The sequence below is a fragment of the Triturus cristatus genome, chromosome 4_1, assembly GCF_964204655.1.
Source record: "Triturus cristatus chromosome 4_1, aTriCri1.1, whole genome shotgun sequence".
Classification (NCBI taxonomy): domain Eukaryota; kingdom Metazoa; phylum Chordata; class Amphibia; order Caudata; family Salamandridae; genus Triturus; species Triturus cristatus.
The window spans coordinates 1,159,968,884-1,159,995,028 of NC_140585.1; the positions used below are offsets into that span (position 1 = coordinate 1,159,968,884).

A 26,145-nucleotide genomic window follows, 5' to 3' on the forward strand; every position below is an offset into this window, starting at 1 on the left:
AGGGGATCCAGCCACCTCAGTAGTATTTAGGCACTACACACAGGCAGGCGCACAAACACACATATACACAAATCTACTCACCTTCAGCACATCTACATTCATATCCGTTGGGGCGGTCCACACACTTGGCTCCATTTTGGCATGGAGTGCTGGCACACTCATCTATATCGATCTGGCACATGGAGCCCGTGAACCCTGCGGAAGGAGACGAGGTAAAATGCGGGATCAATAGTCAGTTGTTCGGATCCAGCACAAATCACCACTTCCAAAATCAGCAAACAGTAGCAAGTGACAAGACAGCTAAGGAAAGAGGCAGATTAAAACGATATTCACCTAGGACTATTTTCCCTAATTATTCTACAGGGTCTTCCTGTGCCCTCGTGGAAACGTTTTGTGAGGTGCTCGCGAGCACGATAGTCAGTATTAGAATTTTTTTCCTGCTCATTCTTCAACAGCTCAGTTGTCTCTAGAGTGTACGAGACGGTACACACTGCGTTTAAGTTTGTGAAAATTATCGATCCGTTACAAGGTTGACTTTAAGCCTAATCCGCCTCACCACTAGACAGCCAGTGCCCTGACATTCATAGAAGACACAGCAAACCTGAAACTTATCCTGCACAAAGCATGTACTGAAGAACTATTCCTGGGCCAGAGCTCAGTATGCAAGAGAACGGTCACAGAGCAATTGTTTTAGACCCAGACATCGGAGAACTTCACATTGGGACTATGCTATTTTCTGGGTAAGCGTTCAGTCTACGTTGAGTCCACCTCGATGTGAACGATGAAGTATGAACCATACTACAGCCAGACTGCATTATTAGCTGGGGGAAAAAATGTATCCAACATTTAGGGTAACGTTTGATTCAAACTCTGTCTGAAGGCAACAATGTCAAATAAGTCAGACGGGTACATTGAATGATGGCAGAATGTAAAATGCTCCCCATCAATAAGAGGTACAGAGTGGTACCCTTGTGTTTCCTCACAAGCCTTGTTAGCCAAAGGCAGGCACGCGAACGGAGATTTAAAGAGGAAGGATCGGGAGAGGACGCGAGGCGGTGATGTAAGTGGGGTTTTGGCCGGTAGCTTGTATGGGTTGGGGGTAGATTTCAGGGCTGGGAGGGGGGTTTGGGGTAGTTTTCTGGGCTGGGGGTCGGGAGTTTTAGGGCAGAGGACTGAGGTGGGGGTAGTTGTATGGGTTGGGGTAGTTTTGAGGGCTGGGGGGCAGAAAGTTTTAGGGCTCAGGAAAGGGGATAGGAAAGGGGCAATTCTCAGGCCGAGGAGGCAGTTGGACTAGGGCAGGTGGGGGTAGTTTTAGGGCTCAGGGAGGGCGGCTGGGGTCAGAGTAGTTTTTTTTGTAGAATTTTAAGGATCAGGAGGGGGGGGCGGGCTGTTTATATGGCTGGGGCGGGTAGAATAGGTTGCAGCAGGGCCGAACTTTAGAGCTCAGGGTAGAGGGGCAGGCGTGTGATCTTTACCACACATGTCCCTTTGCCAATCATGTCTTTACCACGAAATTGTGAGGTAAAGGCATGAGTGGTAAAGGCACAGTCGTGGTTAAAACTGCATGGTTACAGCATGCGTGGTTCCATCACACAACCCTCCACCAGTAACAGAGCTCGTGTAGGAACAGCTAGTAAGCATAAGAATAGCTCAGTGGACCAAAACAAAAGCTTATGGAGTTAAAGTTGTAGAAATGTGAACTTCTTTAGCTTGTGAGATTCGAAAACTGGTATTTTCGTGGTCGCATTTCTACTGAAAAGGAAACCGTTATCTGGAAAGTGCTTGAGAACTTTATGGACAGCGTTGAAGGTACTTGCTCAATGCAGTCTCGATTTGGACAGACCTGTTTAAGAACCAGTGTTTAATAGTCCTCCGCCAATGATGGGATGTGGTATAAGTGCTTGCAGCCCTATACAGAATCTTAAGCTGGAGAAACTATTCCCTTTCTCCTGGGAAGTCTGCTTTGCATAGCTGTTCCAGAAGAATGACAGCATGCAGATTCTGTAAATTCAGAGCAGAAGCCGGCCTTATTTAGAAGTTGACAGAAGAGATGGCAAAGAGCAGCTAGATTTCCTGGCACTTCAATGGGAATGCTAGATATTGCCCTTTCCATGGGACAGAAGAACAGGAAACAAAAAAACAACAAAAATAACTTTATAACAATATATAATTGCAACATGTAAGATACTGCTATCTGGTTTCAACATCCAATAATAAACAACCTTTAAGCACACAATCAAAATAGTCTGTGCAATAAGGGGCTTTTTCATAGGGAGGTGGGGGTGCAAGTCTCAAACCTCTGCACTACAACAGTATACTTGGTGATATTTCACCACCATGCAATGGACAGTATGTCAAAACAAACAAAAATGTTTTCCTCCAGAGTCAATATATTTATCCTAGCCAAGCATGTGTGTTCAGACTATAAAATGCCCCTCCCCAATACACCTCATGTTAATCTTGGCACAGGGACCAGGTGAATCTTGCAGTCCTTAGTAAGGAAACACAGTTTCTGCCAGGCTGAGTACACATGGTTGTTCGCGTCCAACTAGGCCCCAGGTGTACCAACACCGATTAACACACCGCCTACACAGTGGCATGTGCTGCGACAGCCACACTGCGGATTCTTTTCACCAACTAGCATGAAATAACTTGCTCTTGCATTTTTCAATTTCTTTGCACAGGAAACTGGTTGTAGTATTATAAAAGTGTTCTCAATACTATTGTGGCAGGTGACATCAAATGTGGACCTTGGTGAAGACTTTAAAATCCCTGCCTTCTCCGATTCATTATTCCTAATGTGTCGTAAAAGAAATGGTTGGACGGTCTGTGAACTTTGACCAAAGAGAGTCTGAGTGGTGGATTTGGAGTGCAAGCTTTACTTTCAAGGAACAAAGGCTGAGATGGCAGTGAAGCCACCTCTTTCCGGGTCTCTGTGTGCACACAGGACACACGTGTGTCTATTATAACGGCCTTACCAGTGGTAAGTACTGACCGCGCACGTCCGTCATTGCTGAATTGATAAACAAAAAAGGACATCTTCAGGTTTTGGGGATAAGATGCCACCTAAAGTAGACTGGTTAGTAACCATAGAAATTGCAAAACTACAAACTAAGGCATCCGTGTAACCAAATAATAATACTGGGAGATCTGTGACGAAGACTTTTGTTTGATATTCAGAGCTAACGAGAACAGCTAGCCAGCCGTACGTACTTCCACAGTGGTTTTGTCCCGGTCACAAAAATGCGAGACTATAATGTATATTGCAGGCCAATGGCAGCTGTTTTGAGGTCGATCTGGTGAAGCAGAATAGAAGATCAGCATTGAGGGCTAAAGCTGTATGACTGGACTGCCAATCACACTTTACTCCTGCGGATCACGTGAGAGTAAAAGAAAATAATTTTCAATTAGTACTGCGTCGCCCTGAATCTCTTCTGCCATTCTTTTCTGGGGTGTGAAAAGGCCGTCTCTTGAAAAATACTACCAAACTTTGGTTAAAACATGCAAAGGATTTTCTAGCTTTTTGCAGTACATGCTTTGAGTAAACTCAATAGCCTCTTCAAGGCAGAGTTAACTTTATTTATTTTTTAGGTCTCGCCTGACCCAGCGCATGCGCTGGTCTGGCGAGACTTATTGAGAGGGCTCCAAAAAGTGCTACCAGGCCAGCCTAGAGTTACAGTGCATGTGCGCGGGCGCGCACGCCGCGCTTGACCGCGTTTACTTTGACTTTCGCGGCCGCTTTGATGTTTGATCGCAATCGTGATCACTTTCACTTTCGCGGCCACTTGGCATAGCCAATAGGTCTCGCTTTTGGGACCTTATAAGTATTAAGTTATGCAACTGTTGCATGGCTAAACACTTATAAGGTTCCAAAGGCGAGACCTATTGTCTATGCCAATGCTTGTTTGTATTTAGGGATTGGTTTAGCACTGACCTACTCTCAAAAAAAGGGAGCCTAGGGGGTCAAAGGGTAGGTAGCCCCCCTCTCAAGACCATATAACAAAGCAAGACCTACCCCGGAAAAAGAAATAATGATTAAAATTTGTGTGTGTTCTAGGTACCCAATACTTGTAGTGCCTATCTCGCTCTCACTCTCTGGTGTTTCTGCCACTGAAATGGAAAGACTGCTGTTATACACCGCCTGAGTCTGTACTTACAGGCTGTGACAACAACAAGGTCCTAGGTGTCAAAGTGTTTCCCTGCACTGTTGTGCTGTAAAAACCTACTAGTGGTAAAGGCCAAAGTACAAAACCAAAACCAAAAAAGGTGTGATAGGCCGGCAGTGCCTCACGGAAGCAGCCCCAACGAGGTTTGTGTAGACAGGTACTCGCCTACTACCTCCTGTTATCATCATCGGCTACTGCCGCCCAAACAGAAACAGAAAAGGAGGAAAATGATAAGGAGTGCTGGGACCCTCATGCTAATCCTAATGACTGGTGTCTAAAGGGTAAACTATATAGTGAGGTGTATCTAATAATCTAAAGATTATTCGTCCTCCGGACGAGTTAATTCCTGACGAGCAGGCTGACGAGAAACGCGGTTCCGCAGCCTCTGAACAAACAGTCCAAGGTTTTTTAAGACACCACAGATACTCACATACCGAAGGTTCAGGTATGCTGAAAGACAGCATCTATAATGGTGCTGACTAAGTAATCGCTGGTCTACACTAGCGACGCAGAGAGACCAGTCGACCCAAGCCCTGATGAAGTTGCCGCTAAATTTAACTGGGCAACGAAACATGTCGGTTTTATTGAGCAGCGACACAGCATAGAATAAAGTTTCACACAGCCAGTGTAGTGCTGCTCGGTTTTAATTGGAGTGACTCGAGTCCTGATCAGACTCAGCCCCCCCGCTGTTGGGTCAACATTTCCTCTTTTTCTTTAGATTATTAGATACACCTCACTATATTGTTTACCCTTTAGACACCAGTCATTAGGATTAGCATGAGGGTCCCAGCACTCCTTATCATTTTCCTCCTTTTCTGTTTCTGTTTGGGCGGCAGTAGCCGATGATGATAACAGGAGGTAGTAGGCGAGTACCTGTCTACACAAACCTCGTTGGGGCTGCTTCCGTGAGGCACTGCCGGCCTATCACACCTTTTTTGGTTTTGGTTTTGTACTTTGGCCTTTACCACTAGTAGGTTTTTACAGCACAACAGTGCAGGGAAACACTTTGACACCTAGGAGCTTGTTGTCGTCACAGCCTGTAAGTACAGACTCAGGCGGTGTATAACAGCAGTCTTTCCATTTCAGTGGCAGAAACACCAGAGAGTGAGAGCGAGATAGGCACTACAAGTATTGGGTACCTAGAACACACATACATTTTAATCATTATTTCTTTTTCCGGGGTAGGTCTTGCTTTGTTATATTAGCACTGACCTAGCCACAAGGTCCGGACATCTTGTAAATATAAAGTTGCATCTTTGAAATGATGCTAATGGTCTCCTTTTTGATAATCAGAACTGGGTGGAACGCACCAAGTCATAGCGGGGGTAAGCCCCATTCTCTTCATTTTCTCACTTTAATCAGGAAACAAGCATTTACAATGCAATGGTCTCGGCATTGGTCAAGTTAGAGCTATTGGCATTGCTCATGACAATGCCGTTTCTTTAAATGTTTTAAAAACAAAAACAAACAAAAATAATGTAATGAGCAATGGCAATAGCTCTAACTTTACCAATGCCGAGACCATTGCATTGTAAATGCTTGTTTAATTGAAGCTCAGACTGCTTATGCGATATTATGAATTCTCAAGGCAAAGTAATTCGCCTTACAATACATCTTGTGTGCAGTGGGAAGAGCTACTGCACTCAACAAACTACCTGTGGGGAAGAACTGGCGTGACAAGGGGGGTACAAGGATTACGTAACTATCAAGGTAGGGAACTGTATGTACTCTAAAAGCAATTTGTTGGACGTCACCAAGACAATTCAGGGCTGTGCAGTCGGAAGCAATTAGGAGTCCAAGTGACACACCGAAGAAATTACAAAAATATGCACACATCAGCTACATTGTCATACATACATAATAAACAAACAAATGTCTCATCCACGACATTCTTGACGTATTTCATGACAATACGAACTAATAATAAAATGCATCCGTATCTTTAAATATCAATAGAAATTGGCTGATTACTGTATCTATGACTGCATCATTTAATCAAGAAACGATGCAGAGGCTGCAGAAACGAGTCCCGCTGGGGGCATCGGTACTGGGTAAACCGCGTCACACTCACCGTTGTAGCAGCAACTCCAGACGACCGCACTCGCCCGAAGCGGGTTGTAAACCCAGGTTGGTGACAGTCGTTTTGCGCATACGTGCAGCACTCCGCTGTGGTGGCACGGGGCGGAGCCTGTGTCCGAGCCGTGTTCCTCTAGAAGGCGGGGCTATAGAGAAAATACTTTTTCATTACGTACATTAAGGCCGGGTGGCTCTCAGTAGCGGGTGGCGTAACAGAAAGAGCTGAGCAATAGAGTCAGAAAGAATAGAGGCAGATTTTCCATTGAGCAGAATGTATTACGCGCCACAGTCAGGCAACCACAGAGCCCGCCTACTCACGGAAGGGAGACGCAGTACAGTCAAATTTTGTGGAAAAGGCACGTGCACGCTCCAGGGTACCACAACCAATCAATAAGTCGCAAGATTATCCGCGAACTAATCCCAGCCCTTTATACATATGAGAGCCCTAAAAGCCAATGAATGAGAAGCTCTGCAATAGCCAAAACAGAGAGCCTCCGCCCCAACCAAATCCCAGCCCCAGACTGTATAATTCGCTTACACTTTTACTCTAGAGTTTTATTTCACGCAATTTGTTGCTGCACTTTTAAAGCTTTTCTCGCTCTAAGTAAATACTGGCACAGAACCTTGGTATTATAGCGATGCGACTGGCACCGGATTTCTTAGTCAAACGGTGCCGGAAATGGAAAAACATTTACTCCGGGAAGACACTTGGCTATGTTGGGAGTAGCCCGTTGCGGTTGCCTTTGTGTCACACTCGTCAATGGGCCTCTGTCTGGGCGGCACAGCCAGCCTCTCTCCGGACCAGGTAAAAACTAAAGCCTTCCCAGAGGAACAACAAGGCAGAGCAAAAGGCACACCACTGCCTTTCTCCGAGGCAAAACAGAAATGCCTCGGAGAAAGGCAGCGTCGTTTTCGGATTCGGGGGCGTGTTTTGCTGTTGTCTCCTCCTTGAGACTTCTTGCAAAAAACACGCCCCCCGATCCGAAAAGGACGGGGCCTAATCTGAATGACTGACCTCTTCTCCAATGGCTGGCCAGCATTCAAGAGGCCAGCCAATGGAGAACAGGGGAGAAGAGGGGCGGGTTCAAGCCCCTCTTCTCCAAGTCATTAAATCTCGGAGCGAGACTGCGCAAGCGCAGCCTTCGCAGCCGAGACCTAAAAAGCAGGAAAGATGAGGCCCTCGGCATGAAGTGGTCCCTTGCAGCTTACACTAGTCGGCTGCCACAACATCCAAAAATGGGATGTCCCAGTAGTTTAAACCAGTTTATTTATACCATTATTTCAATATTCGCTGCTTGAGTTTATTTCCCCAACAAGCATTGGCAAGCTGGAAGGGGTGGTTTTAATGTGCTAGACTGCAGTGAGACACTCGCGAGGGAGCCAGCAGGAATAATCAGAGAGCTGTAGTTGTGCAGTAGTCCCTCATGCAGCTCAATACAAGCACTCCCGTGGATGCGGAAGGATACAGTCAAACAGCCAAAACCCGGTAGATGAGAAGTGAATACTCCACTCGGCTGAATCGAGACTTCGATTGATGCACGAGGGCTGTTTATACACACGAAAGACACTGCGGTTTACAGCACATACAATCTTTACTTAATATTGGAGCTTCTACCTGTACGCAGATCTAACACCAGTAATTAATGAAGAGTGGCCACTCCCTCATTCACCTGGCGAAAAAAACTGTTTGAGAACTAATGGCAAAAAAGTACTTTCCTTCCAGAAAATCTTACTATGGTGGGAGATGGTGCAGGAAAAGGACTGCTATAAATAACAGGGTTGTGTAGAGATGGGTTGGCGAGTGATGGAGCAGTATCTTTCGAAGAAGCAGCGTTTTCACTAGAGGGCTACCAGATTGAGGTGGTTTAAAAAAAGCTGCAGAGTAACCACCCCCAAAGGAGTTTGTACACCATGTAATCCAGGCGCAGACTACGGAGATTTAGTGGATTACGTAGAAAGCATTGCGAGGGCACAACAAAAGAATTGCACACCCCTACATAAGGCCTCAACTCATCCTTCAGCATCAAGTTGTAACTGGCAGCAGGATCAACATCAAAACCAAATCTGCAGGTCTAAGTGTGCCTGGAGTTCATCTGGGGCATGGAAATAGTGTTTACCACACCATACACACAGCATTACACGACTGGAGCGAAGGACCTGGGAAGGGCACCGAAACACACTAAGGCCCTTTATACCTGTAACTCAGACGCAACGCAACACGTTATTACCCACCCCCCCCCAATTACAATAAATACATTCTGCCCATTTTCGGATGATTAGTCAGAGTGAGTGAAGAAGGGTTAAAATCACGAAGGTGGTTCTCCCCGATTACAACGTTGTTGGTGTTTTCTGACAGGAGCCTCCCAGGAGTGGGAGGGATGCCCGCCCGCTAGAGCCAACAAAGAGGACATTGTCCCATCCCCAGGGATCCTGTCAATCAGATGTTTCACCATTCCAGAGGGAGGGGCGGGATAGCCTCACAAACAATGGACAGAAAACGGGAAACCTGACCACTGTCAGCCACCCTTCAGGAAAGGTGGGACAGGTACTGGAACGTTAGTATAGGGTTTAAGAGTAAGGACATTAGAGGCACGTGGTAAAGGCAACAACAATAGTTAGCATTTATGGGGGTAGCTTCCCACAAAATTCAATGGCACACCCAGGGCTTTATGTGGGCTCAAAAAACTGGTGGGGGGGGGGAGGGGTAGGAATCGGGGTCAAAAGGTGTGGCCGATGTAATTAAGGGATTGGTTATAAAACACGAAAGCAAAAAAATCAGTGTTTAGCATAGTGTGCCGCCCAACTGCTGTTTCGGTCATTGCATCCAGATATATAATACAACAAGTAACATTACAAGTACAAAAAGCTAGGACTATTGGCTTTGTCAATAGTGGTTAGTTGCATAAGATAAATAAGCAACGACTATGGCTTCATTGCGTAGAATATTGAAAATGCCTCAGTTGTGAATTGATGAGAATGTGAAATAACTATAACGAGTCTCGTTGATGTTACCTCAAAGGCAGTGAAGGGTGGCACTGCTGCAGAGGTAAGATTTTTTTTTGCCACCCTGAGGGTGAGGGCAAAAGTGGAGAGCGCGATATGGACCCGTCTCAACACCTGCTTTTTAGAACTGCCGGTGCACAGCACCGGCAGGACCCAGCCCATTTAAAGCCATGGGCACACCACCTATTTTTTATGTCCCCAACGAGCTTTCAGAATATGGGCGCTATTATCTGTTGATATTGTATTTGGTTGGGCTTCGTACTGCTTAGATGCAAGTCAAACAGGAAAGGGGTTGGTAAAACCGGATTAAACTAATGCACTGTTTAGAGATTAACTGTTAAATATATAGGCGCGCTAGGTTCAGTCAGACTTGCGTGGAGCGTAATGGGCGTGAATGCATGTGTCAGATGACACCATCATTTTTTTCGTTCACTTGGGGCTCACAGTGGCCATTTCTCAACTTTGGTTGGTTGCTACGTTTCAAGGTATCTTTACGCATTATAATGCTATTCTTTGTGTAGACATGTGTGAATATATGTGAATGGATGCTTGGACTCGTGTTTTAGTGAGGGACTGAGCTACAAGTTGTGCCTTGTGTGTATGTGGGGGGGGAAGCATATTTGTGTAAAAAAAAAAAAAAGTTGGACATGCAGCAGTGACAATCCTTAGTGGCTCTCTGAAAGCCTTGGCATACATTATTTTTGTGACGTGCAGGCCAGGGATCCCTGGGCTGTACCAGAAAGTGCCTAATTACAATCTAGGTTATCATTTGTATATTCCTACAACTTCTCCACCTATGGGCATGGCGAAACAGGAAATCCCATAAATATATGGATATAGTCAAGTGCTAATGAAATAGCATAGATCGTCTGACAATTGTTATGGATACATTCAGTGGAAGTAGATTCAAGTGGCCCCTCGCTTGTACTTACCGGAGGGGCAGGTGCAGGTGAAGCCATTCACAATATCCTTGCAAACGCCGCCATTGACACAAGGGTTACTGTCACATTCATTCATGTTGATCTCACAATACGTGCCGAGGAAGCCTGCAAAGAAAGAAAATGAGTTCATCACTGGGGCAAGCAAATAAACTCTGTACACTAGTGCTCAGTCCCACTTCGCACACACCCCACCAGGTTACATACCTAATCAACAAATCAAAGAGGCCAATAAATACATGCACTGATGGGGACAGAAGCCCCTAATGTCTCGCAGTTTTTGCATGTGGAGTTTCTAGAGCTGTGTGTACTGCTCAGCAGATCAGTGCATTTGAATGCCTTTGGTGCATCTAACTGCAGAGGAGACTTCCTCCCAAAGTCAGAGGACACCTAATGCACCAAGGAGGGCCAGAGGACCAAGAGTCAGCCAACGTCAAAATCTGCAAACAGAGGATTTTCATAAGGCAGGAACCACGTGCCAAGCAGACGTGCAAATGACATTTCTTGTTAATTTCATATAAACACCTTGGTCTCCCTGCTTCAAAGCCAGTTTTTACCTGGATTCCAATTGTATGATGTCACTTCTAACGAAAAGCTAAGCATGCACTTGTACGAAAAATACTCACGAGTTACCAGTGCACCATAGTTTTAGGACACGTGAGACAACACTACGTAAGAAATACACTTAGATGCAAATTGTGATTTACTAATGCCAACTAACACTTCTGAGAGACAACTATACAAGTGGCTGAGAATAGTAAAAGAAGGAAACGCTGCAAGTTACCAGTAAGCCACAACTGTGCACTCATGTAATAAAAAAATTCACACAAGACTTGCCCTGATCCAGCTCCCCAATCACCTACCATGTCCGCACTGTTCCAAGATGCACATTTGAAGCAAATCATCCCTAGAAGGGCGCTGCAAAGGAGAAAGGGCAGTCGCTAAGGCTACCAAAAGTTCCATAAGAATATACTTTCTCACTCTGCTACATTTTTTCCTCTCTCCTTAACTGGTTGGAATTTGATTTCTCAACTCAAAAACACGAGAGGGAAGAAAACAGCGTGGGCCCAACAAACCTTCAAGAAGAAAAATGGGCCTGAAATCCCAGCACAAAACTGTGTTCTTTTTGGATTCAGTGTCCAGTGAGTAATGCTGGCATGAAGCACGTGACGTTGTCCATGTTGCTGCCTTGCAAATGTCAATGAATAATTTGTTGGGGGAGGCTACAGATGCTGCCTTTACATTGACGCAAGCATGAAGTTCCTAAGGAAACCAAACTGATCTAATATAGTAATATTTTGATATACAAAAGACTACCCACCTAGCAACAATCGTCTGGGGGAAAGGCAAAGTAAGAACAGATGTTAAACTCTGAACAGGGCCATCCAATCCAAGTAGGATTTCAGCCCACTTGAAACTTCAAGTTTCGCTAGTATGTCCTCCATGGAACAAACACGAAGGCTTGGCTGGTAAACCAAAACATTCCGTTCTTGGTTTAAGTGAAACCGAGTAAGGGTTGAAGATGGCCGATTCTTGCAGTAGAGATAATTACTACCAATAAGGCAGCCTTCAGCAAATACATGCCATACAAGGTCTCAGCCTCAAAAGAATTGTGCATCAAAGTGGCAAAGACCAGATGCATCGCCCACTGAGAGGCTGCACACTTATTTCCAGGTTACCGATGTAAGTGCGCATCTAAGCGCAATTCTTATCAGATGAAGAGAAGTCACTTGGAGCATTCAGATAAGCCCAATACGCGAATTGGTATGGTTTACAAAAATAGGTCAAGATCCATGTTCACAACCAAATAAGCGACACAGGGAGTGCTTTAAATTGTAGCTATGGTCAGGCTTTATGTACTTGCAATTACACAATTTACTAGGGGGAGTACCAGCACTTCCCAGAAGACACCCGTTGATGGTAGAGCACCTACACTTCTCAGTAAAAAACAGTGGACAAGAAGTCAATCAAAGCACCTCTGAGAGAGTGGGGGTCTCTCAGAGGCCTAACAGAGAACCTAAGCCATTGGGTCTTGCCTCTCAGTTGATTCATCTTTAACAGGGTCACTATGATGCGTTTGTTATACAAAGTCAGAAACCAGGCTCATAAGTACATACACTGCCAAAGGAGCCAACCCCCTGGCATCCTACCCTCCCACCCCCAACTCTCCTAGCTGGCAAGGAGAGCTGGATCATCAAAACATGGCTACAAGAGGATGCAGAGTTCCAGAAAACGGCACTGGCAAGGAGAAAAGGGGCAAATACTATGGCCTTGGGGTTTGAGGAGTTCCTTAATTTTTCAAGAGTTGTACACATGAGGGGAAACGGATGAAAGTCCGAGAAACCGTTCAGACCAGTCCATCAAGAGTGCGTCTCCCATAGACATTTTCTGTGCTCCTCTCTGGCATGCAAACATTAGTCACAGTTGCTTTACATTGCAAAATATCACATTTATTTAGGAGGGCAAGATAGAGAATTGTAAATAATCTCCAATTTGGTTAGAGCCGACCAGTTTTGCTAAACATATCTACTGCTACATTCTTCTTCTTCGGATGAGGCACTTGACGGCAACAGAGTTGAAAGATGGCAGAGCGAAAGGAAAGAATCCCTCCTTGCTTGTATATGTAAAATGTGAAGTTACCCATACCTTGAGCAACATTTCGTCTGAGTAAAGATTCAACCACCACAAAATGCGCCCCTGAGCTCGAGGTAGTGAACAAGGTGGTCTTTCTCCTCGGCTTGCTCCTGTGGTACTTTGCTATAGTTTGTACGCGTATGTCATTGTTTAATGCCAAATGGGCCTGCTTAACACACATACAAAATTCAATGCATATGTTATTTATCACAATTAAAAGCAAAAGTTAAAACCAGACCACCAGTCTAAACAGCGATTCTATTTGCAGTCACCTGCTAATAACCTTGTAATAAAATGGGAAATCTGCATCGAGATTTTACACCATTTGCCCCATTTCCTTAAGTGTGCTAATGAACCACAAGCCTTATATACTTCTAATTTGACAATTCGTTCTAAAATGTTCTTCCTTGTAGAGTGCAGTGTGTTGAAGATAATGGACTCAGAAAACAATACCTCAGAAAACAATACCTCGGCTCATTGACAAAGATAGAGTACGTTACATCTCATAGTCTGTTTGCATAAATATTTTCCATCTTCTCGCTTAGGTGTCCACATAAATCCGTTTACTCAGTGAAAACGCCGTTAGTACTTTGTGGTTCAAAGCCCCATCTAAATCTAAACTCATTTCTGGAGTGTGTTTCGGGACGTTAGAAAAAGAGTGAATTAAACAATTTTTTATATTTTCAAAACCTTTTCTAAAGATTTTATATCACCATAGCGGATTATATATATATATATATATATAGATATATATATATGTATCACTGAAAAAACCATAGGTTTCACACACGTTAGGAATTAGCATTTAAAAAACCTTGCAAATTCACTTAAAAACCATAGGTTTCACACATGTTAGGAATTAGCATTTAAAAAACCTTGCAAATTCACTTAAAAACCATAGGTTTCACACATGTTATAGTTAGCTGGACATTTCACTCGTGAAAAACCATTGAAATTCCCCCGTTATAGTTGGTGCAGGCAACTATAACTCACGCGACCGCAATCCTCTGCTGATGACGTCAGATATTACATCACTGTATTTAGACACTTATTTACCCATGTCTTCTTCCATTAATTTTTAGCTATACATATATTACAAATATTTTTTTTTCAGAAAGACACATATGTCATCAGTGATGTAATATCTGACGTCATCAGCAGAGGATTGCGGTCGCGTGAGTTATAGTTGCCTGCACTAACTATAACGGGGGAATTTCAATGGTTTTTCACGAGTGAAATGTCCAGCTAACTATAACATGTGTGAAACCTATGGTTTTTTAAGTGAATTTGCAAGGTTTTTTAAATGCTAATTCCTAACTATAACGTGTGTGAAACCTATGGTTTTTTCAGTGAATTTGTACGGTTTTTTTAAGGTTTTTCACCGTGCACGTACCGTTCGCGCACGGTGCGCTTCGCGCACCGCGCGCCCACGTTACGCATTTAGCGGAATTTTTCCGTTTCTACCGTACGCGCACGCTACGCGTACTACGCGATTTTTCGTAAAAAAAATTAAAATACATTTTGGCCCTTGGGGGTCCTTCAGGGACCCCCTGACAAAGGCTAGGGGGTCAGGAACTGTCCACCCTGCCCCCTTTTCACGTTCTCCACCTTTGTTTTTCACCCCCTCAGACTGCGAGAGACAAAATGACGGCCGACACTTCCTGGTTTCGACCGATTCGAATGTTTACTAAGATCTAACAACCAATCAGAATCGCGCTCGCGCACGGCAGCGTGCGCGTACGGTAAGATTTACCGTACGCACACGGTGCGCGCTTATAGATATATATATTGATTTAAATGCTATTTTCTCAGGAAATACTGAACAGATTTACTCCAGACCTGCAAAAGGCACATCCCTGACCTGAGGACTACCTCTCTGCCAAATTTCAAGTAATTCTGTTCAGCCGTTCGGGCTGTAGCTTGGACTAAAGGTCCTATGGAAAAATGAATGGGGAAAACGCGTTTTGGGACCCCCCCTTTTTCTCAGCCCCCGCTTGACGAATCCCCCCGAGACTTTCAGGGAAGGAGCGGAGCGCCCCACCTATTTTGAAAATTTCGCGAGGATTCGTCAATCGGCGCCAAAGTTATTCCAAATAGAATGTTGCGGATTTCCTATGGAAACACGATCCTAACTATAACTATCTACTGGCAACCGCCAGTAGAATATATATATATATATACACAAGTGTACCATACCATTTATTACAAGTTTTGCATGTGAGGGGCTATGAGCCACAAGAGGCTAAGTCGGGGGAGTCATTTCTCTGTGGGGCTGCATAGAAGTTTATGCCATGCTGTTCTTTCACGAGTCTAGGCCCATGCAATGAAGTAGAGAAGATCAAGAGTACGATTATCTTCATCAGGCAAGCTCCTTTTTGCCTCTATTAGGATTAGAGATCACGGTTTTATGGTATTACCGTATTTTTTACATTTCCGTCTGTATTAATCCATATTTAAAATGTTCTAATTTTATCTGTATTTTTCCATATTTATTTTGGGCCTTGTAAAAAAATTAAGCTTAAAATAGAATATTTCCACATTTATCTATCCAATAAATCTACAATCTCACTTGAATTCTTGGCAGGTTTCAATGATATAAACACAGACAGATGATAAATAACAGCACTTGCATGAAAACATGCACATCTTATTGTCAACCTTATGCATATCTACTGCTTTTTAAGCCTCATTACGAAGATCCCCTTCTTTTATAATCCCCACACTTGAAATCCACACAGCTATTGGGCTTGCAGTCATGACTGACAGCATTTGGAATCATTAAAAAAGCAATCTAATTTACGTTTTTATCCACATTTAAAAATAAACGCAGCCACAAACCCAAATGGTTTTCTGTCTGTATTTATCTGTAAAAATAAGTGAAAACAGGGAGCCTTAATTATGATATCATAGAAAGTGATTTTTGCACTTACAATAATAAATGCATGAATTTGCATTCATTACCACACTGGAGCCAAAAAACAGGTTTTACTGGGTCACGCTGATTTCTACTAGCATGGCACAATAGGGAGGATAAACAAGAGTATAGTGTCTATATGTTTAAAGTTTTAAGTTGTATTTACTGCTCCAATACCTATACAGGTGTCCAGGTGCAGAAGAGAAACCAAACTGCAGTAAACATAGCAGGAGCGAACTATAGCCCATATAGAAAGTTCTTCAAGGCCATCCTCAATTGGAGTAGTTCATGCGTCTTGTGCATCATTACCAGGAGAGCTTTCAATAATGTGGCACCTCTACGAAGAAAGACCTACCCTCCCAGAGTGAGCATGGTTAAATCTAAGTATTGCTTATAAGGATACATCAGTAGAGTGAAGATTGCAACCAGGGACATATGGAGGTGAAGTATGTATATATATATATATATATATATATATACACACACATACACATACACACATATACACATACACACATACACACATATATAACATACATACACACAGATCGGCAATTGGTGGTTATAGTTAGGACCATGTTTCCGTAGGAAAAGCATTTTTTTTTTGCTAATCATTTCACGCCATCTGACAAATCTTCAAGAAACGTTCCTAAAAAAGACTCTTCCAGTTCAGCTCCTTCCTGAAAAGCTTCTGGATTAAAGTGACGTTCTAGTTAGGTGAAAATATACGTTAAAACTTAACATTTTAAAATAACAAAGACACTGAAATTCACCAGTTATAGTTATCTCAAGTAGATGTATTTATTTTAGTGTCCTTTTCACTGACTTGTACTAGGATTTTGCTGCATTTTTCACTATTCTCACAAGACTCTGGTGAGGGCACCCATTTTTTTTTTTACTCAAATATATTTCAGTGCTCTTTGACTGTGCTGAGTTTGCACCTTGACAATTATGTGCCCTACAAAACAAAATACTCAAAAAGGTTTGAAGAATTTAGAGAAGATAGGAGCAGATCTGGCGCAGTTTACCTCATGGCAGTGACACACCCTATTAGGGCACGCAGCAGGAATGAAGGTTCTAGATGGTGTAGGCCAGGCTCTATGCAGGGAATCTAAGCATTTCACAAAAAAAACAGATACACATGATGAATTTTCACAGGTAAAAGGAAACTGAGCGCTGTTCCAGGTTTCTATACGTGCTAACTAAACGAGACCTGAACATCTGGTGACAATTCTACCACTCATCCTTAGGGACATCTTGCAAAGAGACACCTTATTTTCTCAATGCAGGCACAAGCCCCAGATCTTCTCATGACACCCTTCTGTAGAAGTAGCTTGTGTCTTTTAAACAGGAGTGTGGACGAGAGAGGTTAAAGTTCCTACATGTCAAACCCAAGATATTCCCTAGAGAGTTACGTGGGAGGAAAACCAAAAGTGCCCATAACCTGCTATCGCATTGCACGTCTTGCCTCAGTCGGAGGCAGCTCAAACTAGGCCACACTGAACAGGCAGAAAGAAGGCCCTGGTCTGCACTGCAGTCCTGTCACAAGGGCCGGCTCCATTAGCGCAGGTTGCGCCTGACCCAGCAGCACATGGAAAAGGGACCGTTTGTTGGGAACAGACTGAGTGTCCCGAAACACATTGTGTCTGGAGTCCTAATCCAGGAGGGGTTTTTGAGTCTCCACGGTCCCCACAATGGAACACAAGGGTACTCGCTTTAACCCCCCCCCCCCCACCCCCACCCCCGCTCAGGATTGGGAGGGGCAAAGGGTGATTCCTCTGAAGTTCAGTTCAACAGCTCAAAGAACACATTTAAATGAGGTAGGGTCCGCAGCACAATATGCGATGGCGGGGGAACAAAAAGGAGCTGTTGTGCTTCCCACAGACCGCTGTAAGCCGCCATATTAATATTCAGAGCAGAGCTCTGGATGTCTAGCGTCCCTAGGGAGGCTGTGAAGGGATCTCTCAGTGCACACAGGGCTGAAGCCTGGAGTGGGGATAGGAAAGGAAACTCTGGCTCCATGGAGAAGGACGACTGTCAGGCCTGGGGGTGGGTGAAGGGAGCCCCGAGTCTTCCGAAGAAGATGCGCTACTAGAGTAAGGGTGGTGGACGGGATTTCGGCTGCCCTATAAGAACGTATGCTAGACCTATAAGGTTTTGAAGGAAGTCTCCGCTGCCCCGAGGAAAGAGGTCTGGCTCTGTTAGTGGTGTTAAGAGGGCTCTAGCCACCCTTAGAGAAGGCGTGAAGTGGGCTCTTAAAGCCACTGGAAAGCTGCCTACCAGAGTCAGGAAGGGGCAACACTAGACAGCAGGCAATTAATCTACAATGCTGAAAAGCCAAAGTCCTAAAAGTAAAAAAAAAAAAGCCCATCATAGTAAAATGCTAATCTTTCAAGACAAACTGGACAAAAATAATCCCCTCACACAAGGATTGATGGCTATTTTAACTGAACTGATCTATTTATTACAGGCTTTTGTCCACAGGGAATCCACATCTATGGGTAAAAGTGTTGTATCCAGGCAGGTCTCAACATCTGACACATGTTGCAAAATGCGAATTGTCTTTCATCAAGAGCCTTAGGCGGGAGATAGGGAAACGACTGAACTGCAATTACTTAGAGTCTGCAGAATGGCAATCACCACAACACATGCGAGGCTTGGCTATTCAGTTTGTGGTTGTATAAGATATTGGATCCGAGTGAGAAGGATGGTAACCTACAGTTTGTTTAGCAGGATATGTGAATTAATTGTGATTGTTTGTTATTTGCCCTATGATTAATATTTTGAGTACACGTGCATAGGGTTCTCACAGATCCTCATACAAATTAATTTATTTCTCTTTTTTAATCATTATTTGATAGTCAAGTGAAACCGTGAAAGAAAGCAGTAGTGAAGTGATGTTTGTGGCTTAGTGTCATTTTGTATTTTCAGTGATATAATGTATGTAAATATCACAATACACCTTTTCAAACGAGGCTTTAACACTCTGATATTGGACCCATCCTAGGGCCTTCAAGTCGCAGCAGTGTATCTACCAAGTGTGGACACTGTAAAGCCAGCATCTTTAATGATATCGATGACGGACTCACACATTTAAGATATCAGCAGGACACCTCTAAAATGATCTCTTTGCCACAAAACACAATAGGCGGTCACAAGAAAGCTACCCATTTTACAACTGGTTAGACATTTTCTGTATTCTCTCTCACTTCCCGGCCCATCTCCCTCCCTAAATGTATCCTCTGCAGAGAGCCATTCCCAATCAGAAAGAATCCAGAATGAAGATAATTTGACACTCGTGGTTGTGTTCGAACATGGTCCTGTCAGCAAAGCGAATTGGGATCTCCTGGCCAAGATGGTGGGCACAATCCTCCACCATGGACTTGTATCACTGAAAAACAGCGCAGAATCTAAATAGATCATGAACATCCACCAAAACCTTACCTTGATCTGTGTGCTCATTCTCAAACTTTTCAAGTGTCTTGACATGGTCTTTCCATGCCTCCAAAAGGAAAAGGAGGTGTATATCATTTCTGGACCAGGTTACCAAATCAAGAATTTACCAGGGAGAGACCATACATGCCTACCTTCTTTAACTGGCTAAGACTGGCATACATATTTCTATTCTTTTAACTGGCATCTATAATGGTTTACAGGAAAAAGCGGACCATTTCAGTAGCTAAGGATATTTTCAGAGCTTTAGAAAAGTGAATTACCCTGTGAGAAGTCACTTTCCCTCTTGAAAGGTAATCATAACAATTGTTAAACGGATGGAACATTCCATTTACACCAAGACATAAACCTGTCCCAAGGCATAATTAATGTGAAATAGCTTTATTAGTAGCCAAACATTGGCTAAAGTTGGTATTCAGTCACAAGCTCTATTGGGTTATATTCCGTTATAATAAAGCGTCCATGCCAAGCATGCCTCCTTCCCCTTTTGTTTTTTAAGGATATACTGAGTCTTCATGTGAACCAGGGGGTTTCCCTTCCGCAATTTTCCCTAATCCATCCTCTGCAGCAGTTTTTTTCTATTTACAGTCTAGAGGTAAAGAACAAGTTACTTACCTTCGGTAACGATGTATCTGTAAGAAACATTAGTTAGTTAGATTCCTCACCTTAGAATATCCCCAGGCGTCAGACTGGATCCGGAAGATTTTTCGTCAGCAATACCCCTTGCGCGTCGCTAGGCGTCGTCTGCGGCTCCGCGTCCGTCGTCGGCGTCGTGCGCCGGAATGATGTCGTCGGAGTACTTAGACGCCGCCCTCGCGCGCTGACGTCAGTTCTTGTACATAGCCTTCCGCGCCAGGAACGCAGAGCCATGCAAAGACCAACACTGGTGCCAAAAATAAAATCTAGGTGCCTGAAAACGATAACCTTAACCCTAGATGTCAGTTCGCAGAACGGGGAGGATGGGTGGGTCGGTGAGGAATCTAACTAACTAATGTTTCTTACAGATACATCGTTACCGAAGGTAAGTAACTTGTTCATCTGAAAGAAACACGTTAGTTAGATTCCTCACCTTAGAATAGATACCCAAGCAATACCATCCCCGGTGGTGGGTCTGCGAACCAAGATCACACCAGAAAGTCCTGGAGGACAGAACGGCCAAAGAAGCCATCCCTCCGGACTTGGCTGTCAAGGCAATAATGCCTGGCAAACGTGTGTAGCGAAGCCCACGTCGCTGCCTGACAGATGTCCTGCAAAGGGACTCCCCGTCCCAAAGCAGTAGTAGCCGCTGTGGCCCGAGTAGAATGGGCGCGCAGCCCAACAGGAGGGTCCTTTTTTGCCAAGGAGTAAAAAATTTTGATGCACAAAACGACCCACCGAGAGATGGTCCGTTTGTGCACAGCTTTCCCCTTCTTAGCACCCACGTATCCAACGAAAAGTTGGTCGTCCACCCGGAACTGCTTTGTTGCGGTCCAAATAAAAGGAGAGCGCACGTTTTGGGTCCAGACGGTGGAGCCTCTCTTCCTCTTTGGAAGGATGCGGAGGCGGAAAGAAGGTGGGCAAGGTGACAGACTGCCCAAGATGAAATGGAGTCACTACTTTCGGAAGAAAAGAGGGACGAGGCCGAAGGACAACCTTGTCCGGATGAACAGACAGAAAAGGAGGCTTCGAAGATAAAGCCTGGAGCTCACTCACCCGTCTAGCCGAGGTGATGGCTACCAGAAAAGCAGTCTTAAGAGTCAGAAGACGAAGAGGACAATTGTGAAGAGGCTCGAAGGGAGCGCACATCAGGAATGTCAAGACCAGATTCAAGTCCCACTGAGGCATTACAAAAGGGACAGGAGGGAACGTGTGAGTAATGCCTTTTAGAAAGCGTGTAACCACAGGGGACTTGAAAAGAGAAGGCTGATCAGGAAGCCGCAAGAAGGCAGAGATGGCAGCAAGATAACCTTTCAGGGTGCCCAGGGCAGAGCCCTGCCGGGCCAGAGAAAGAAGAAAGAGGAGAACCTCAGAAAGAGGGGCGGAAAGGGGATCCACAGCCTTTGCTGTGCACCATGCCACAAATTTGTTCCACCGGCAGGCGTATACCGTCTTTGTGGAGGGACGCCTGGCTGCCAGAATGATATCACAGACTTCAGGAGGCAAGTCAAATGGCATCAACTGCCGCCGCTCAATCTCCACGCATGGAGGTGGAGGCTGGACAGGTTCGGGTGGAGGACCGTCCCCTGCTGCTGCGACAGAAGATCCTCCCGAAGGGGCAGACGTATCGGGGGATCGGTCAACATACTGAGTAGCTCGGGATACCAGTATCTTCGTGCCCAATCCGGAGCCACCAAGATGACTTGGGCCCGGTCGTGCCTGATCTTCTTCAGCACTCTGGGCAGAAGTGGTATAGGCGGAAAGGCGTACAACAGACCGCAACTCCACTCGTGACGAAAAGCGTCGCCGAGCGAGTGCCGCCTTGGAAATTCCAACGCGCAGAACTGCTGACATTGCGCGTTCTCTTCGGTGGCGAATAGATCTAACCAAGGCTCTCCCCACTGCTGAAAGAGACCTTGCGCCACTTCGGAGTTCAGACGCCATTCGTGATCCATCATGCACCGGCGGCTGAGTTAGTCTGCTCTGGCGTTCAGAGAGCCCGCCAGATGTTGAACCACTAGGATGACGCCCTGGTGTTCCAGCCACGTCCAGAGGCGCAGAGCCTCCTGACAAAGGGTCCACGACCCCACCCCGCCCTGTTTGTTGTAATACCACATGGCGGTGGTGTTGTCCGTGAACACCTGCACGACACTGCCCCTGACAGAGGGAAGGAAGGCTTTCAGTGCAAGTCGGATCGCTCTCAACTCCAACAGGTTGATGTGGAGACGAGACTCCGCCGGAGACCAGAGGCCTCTGATCTCCGCCTCTCCCATATGGCCACCCCATCCCAGGAGGGACGCATCCGTCACTACGACATGCTCCGGTTGGGGAAGGGAGAGGCTCCTGCCCATGACCCAATCGCGGTCCGTGAGCCACCACTGCAACTGCTGTGCAGTGCCCTCCGAGATCAAGACATGGTCGGACAGGTTGCCGTGATGCTGGGCCCACTGAAACTTCAGGTCCCACTGCAGAGCCCGCATGCGCCGCCTGGTGTGATGCACTAGTAGGATGCAGGAGGCCATCAGCCCCAGAAGCCGCAACACTAGCCTGACCGAAACCCAGGATAGAGGCCGAAAGATGGGAATCAGGGCCTGTATATCCCGGACCCGCTGTTCCGGTGGATAGACCCGGAACTGCGCCGAATCGAGAACCGCTCCGATGAAGAGGAGCTTCTGAGAGGGACTCAGGTGTGACTTCGGCACGTTGATGGAAAATCCCAGCAAATGCAGGAGATCCGCCGTAGTCTGGAGGTGGGAGACGACTGCCTGGGGCGAGCCCGCCTTCAACAACCAGTCGTCGAGATAGGGGAAGACTGGAACCCCTGATCTGCGCAGATGAGCTGCGACCACCGCCATCACTTTCGTGAACACCCGAGGGGCACTGGTGAGGCCGAAGGGGAGCACGGTAAACTGAAAGTGCTCTTGGCCCACCGTGAACCACAGGTAACGCCGGTGGGCCGGCAGGACGGGGATGTGGAAATATGCGTCCTGCAAGTCCAACGCTACCATCCAGTCTCCGGGGTCTAGGGCAGCTAGATCCTGAGCCAAAGTCAACATCTTGAACCTTTCCTTCCGGAGGAAGGCATTGACGTTCCGAAGGTCCAAGATAGGGCGTAGGCCCCCTTTGCCCTTCTTGGGAACCAGAAAGTAGCGGGAATAACAACCACGACCTACTTCTGGACTCGGAACGCGCTCGACGGCCCCCTTGGCCAAGAGGGCGGAAACCTCCTCGTGGAGAAGATGCAAATGATCCCCCGAGATACGGTGGTGCTGCGGTGGCATGGCTGGAGGGGTCGTCTCGAAGGGGAGGGAGTAGCCCCTTCAGACGATTTGCAGCACCCACCTGTCCGATGTGATGGACCGCCAGTGGAGCAGGTGATGGCGAACTCTGCCGCCCACTGGCGTGGAATGGGCCTGAAAGCTCGGACTAGGAAGGCTTTGAGGTGGATGCTACCGGGGTGGATGTGGGCTGACCTCGTCGTCCTCCAGATCCGCCTCGGCGGAAACCACGTCCGCGACCGCGCGCAGGTTGGTTCTGCGGCTGGTGTCTAGGCGCACGTGAGGAGGCACCCCTTCCTTGGCCACGAAAGGGGCGAAAAGCGGAAGATTGCGACCGCGGGGCCGAGAGGCCCAAGGACTTGGCCGTAGCCCGGGAGTCCTTAAAGCGGTTCAGCGCACTGTCCGCCTTCTCGCCAAACAGGCGAGTGCCATCAAACGGCATGTCCATGAGAGTGCTCTGGACATCGCCGGAAAACGACGTGGACCGCAGCCAGGCGTGACGTCGAAGCGCCACTGTGGTGGAAATGGCCCTACCCAGCGAGTCCGTGGTGTCAAGCCCACAACGTATAGCATGTCGCGCGGCATCCCTCCCATCGGCCAGAGCCTGGGTAAGTCGTGTCTGGACCTCCTCCGGACACAGGGGCAGCGCGTCCTCCACCGCATCCCACAGAGAGTGGGAATAACAGTCCAAGAGACAAGCGGTGTTCAAAGACCGCAGGCCCAAACTAAGGGAAGAGAACAGTTTCTTGCCAAACTGCTCCAGTCTCTTGGAATCCCGATCCGGCGGGGCGGTCGGGAAAGAGGATTGGGAGGTGGAGGCCTGGATAACCAGGCTCTCAGGGGTAGGGTGTTGGGACAGAAAACTGGGGTCGCCCGGAGCAGGGCGGTGGCGCCTGGCAACGTTCCTGTCCACAGGAGGAACTGTGGAGGGCTTTGACCAGGTGCCCTGTAGAACGTCAGTGAGGGCCTCATTGAATGGCAGCAGAGGCTCAGTGGAGCTTGCTGCAGACTGAAGCACCTCAGTGAGGACGTTCGTCCTCACAGCCACGGCAGGCAGCTCGAGCCCAAGGGCTGCGGCCGCCTTGCGCAGCACCACGGAGAAAGCAGCACCCTCCTCCGAAGCCACAGTCGGAGGAGAGATGAATCCAGTGTCTGGCGAGGTATCCAGACCACTGGCCTCCCCCAGTTCATCTGCCCAGTCCTGGGACAGTTGGGCCTGAGCGTCCATAGGATCCTCGGATCCCTCCCAGTAGTCCCCAGCATCCGACTCCTGGTTTAGAGGAGAAAGTAACGGAGCCGGGCGGTAGACAAAATGTGTCTCTAGTGGCGTCGATCTCGGCGTCCATCGACGCCGGACCGGCGCCGGGCCCGGAGCGGGACTGAACTGGGGGACGACGTCGAGCGGAGTCGACGTCGGGGGTGGAACCGGAGTCGACGCCGGTGGAGGAGGCGTGACAAGGTTGACCGGCGTCGACGGGGACTCGAGAACGGGTCCCTCGGGCGCTTGAGGCCGGAGCCGTCAACGGCGCCGGGGCCGGAGCCGCCGGCAGGCAAGGCAGCCCAGTCGGGTCCGCGGGGCCCGAAGGCGCGCCAGCGGGCGCCGACGGCGGAGCCAGGTTCCTCATGGCCGAGAGGAAGGCACTGACTTCCGCCGGCATCGCGTTAGTCCCAGGGACCGGAGGGTATGGGGACGGACGCGGCGCCTGCAGCTCCGCCGGAGCCGCGGGGTGGGGGAACCACCCTGACCCTCGACCGAGTCGCGCGACCGGCGAGGGGAGTCCGAAGAGCGATGTCGTCTCTTGGACTTCTTGGAATGCTTCGACTTACCCGAAGACTTGGATCCTGACGACCGATGGTGACGTCGGCTGCGGCTCCGCGACCGATCCTTGGACCTCCTCCTGGACCGGGATCGAGAGGCGCGCGGAGCCGAGTGGCGAATCTCGAGAAGCTTACGGGACCGCTCCCGTCTAGCCTTCGAGGTCAGGGCCTTGCAGTCTGAACACGACTCCGCGTCGTGATCGAGGCCCAAGCAGTAAAGACACCGGCGGTGATGGTCCGTAACCGACATCAGTCGGCTACAGGCCGTACAGGCTTTAAACCCAGGCATCCTACCGGCACCGGTGTCGAGACTCGATCAAAAAGGATCAAAAAGTTAGTCAAAAATTGACTAAAGGGGTAGCTCTCCCGGATCTGCGCTTACTGGCGCGGAAAAAAGAAGAACTGACGTCAGCGCGCGAGGGCGGCGTCTAAGTACTCCGACGACGTCATTCCGGCGCACGACGCCGACGACGGACACGGAGCCGCAGACGACGCCTAGCGACGCGCAAGGGGTATTGCTGACGAAAAATCTTCCGGATCCAGTCTGACGCCTGGGGATATTCTAAGGTGAGGAATCGAACTAACGTGTTTCTTTCAGATGTCTGCTACTCAGTACAGTCTTGAAAAAACCAAAGTTACTGAGAAACAATGTTTTGGGTAACTGTGGTGATGCTTACACAGGTTTGGCAACATCTAAACATCCGATATATATGTATAATCACAGGCTATCAGACAAACACGCAAAATACTTGGGATAGGCGGACAAGTGAGACAATATTCTCCGGGAACCTCTTCCCGACACTTTAGCTCTATGTCCACAACGAATGTTGCTCACAGTACATGGTTTGGAAAACTACTGCGTTACCAACAATGGCCTTCTGTCCAGACAGAGCTTTACATCTCAGCACTGGGCTGGGTTTTACCTCCTAACTTACAGTGGCTCTGTCCACAGACAATATTGTAGCTCTACAGGAGAATACCCCTAATATTTTGAGGGCTCGCTGTTGAAGAAACTGTGATGATGAAAACCCTTGGCATCACGCAAAATAATCCAGAACGCACAGACAAAAACTAAATAGCCAGCAACAGAGCAAACTAACACCAGAACACTGTTAAAGGTACACAACAGAAAATGAAAAAATATCACTTTATGGCCATGTTGTGTACTTGGTAGTAAAGTACAAGAAAGGGGACAGCGCCTTGCCATTCCTATTTCAGTGGTTACTCTA

At 47.0% G+C, this 26,145-nt stretch overlaps 1 protein-coding gene across 3 annotated transcripts in view; it reads right to left on the reverse strand.

Moving 5' to 3' along the window:
* Positions 1 to 26,145, reverse strand: part of LOC146856251 (uncharacterized) — a 259,790-nt gene that overhangs the window by 37,907 nt on the left and 195,738 nt on the right. Inside the window, exons 21-23 of one of the 3 annotated variants that reach the window (XR_014981452.1) lie at positions 10,178 to 10,291; positions 6,238 to 6,388; positions 82 to 195 (exon numbers count right to left, since the gene is read on the reverse strand). Coding sequence is in view for 2 of the 3 variants with exons in the window: in XM_085654319.1 (XP_085510445.1) it covers positions 6,238 to 6,388; positions 10,178 to 10,291 (265 nt within the window). In the remaining variant the exon portion in view is untranslated. The remainder of the gene's footprint in view (positions 1 to 81; positions 196 to 6,237; positions 6,389 to 10,177; positions 10,292 to 26,145) is intronic. The other 2 variants (XM_085654318.1, XM_085654319.1) reach the window with 2 other exon arrangements.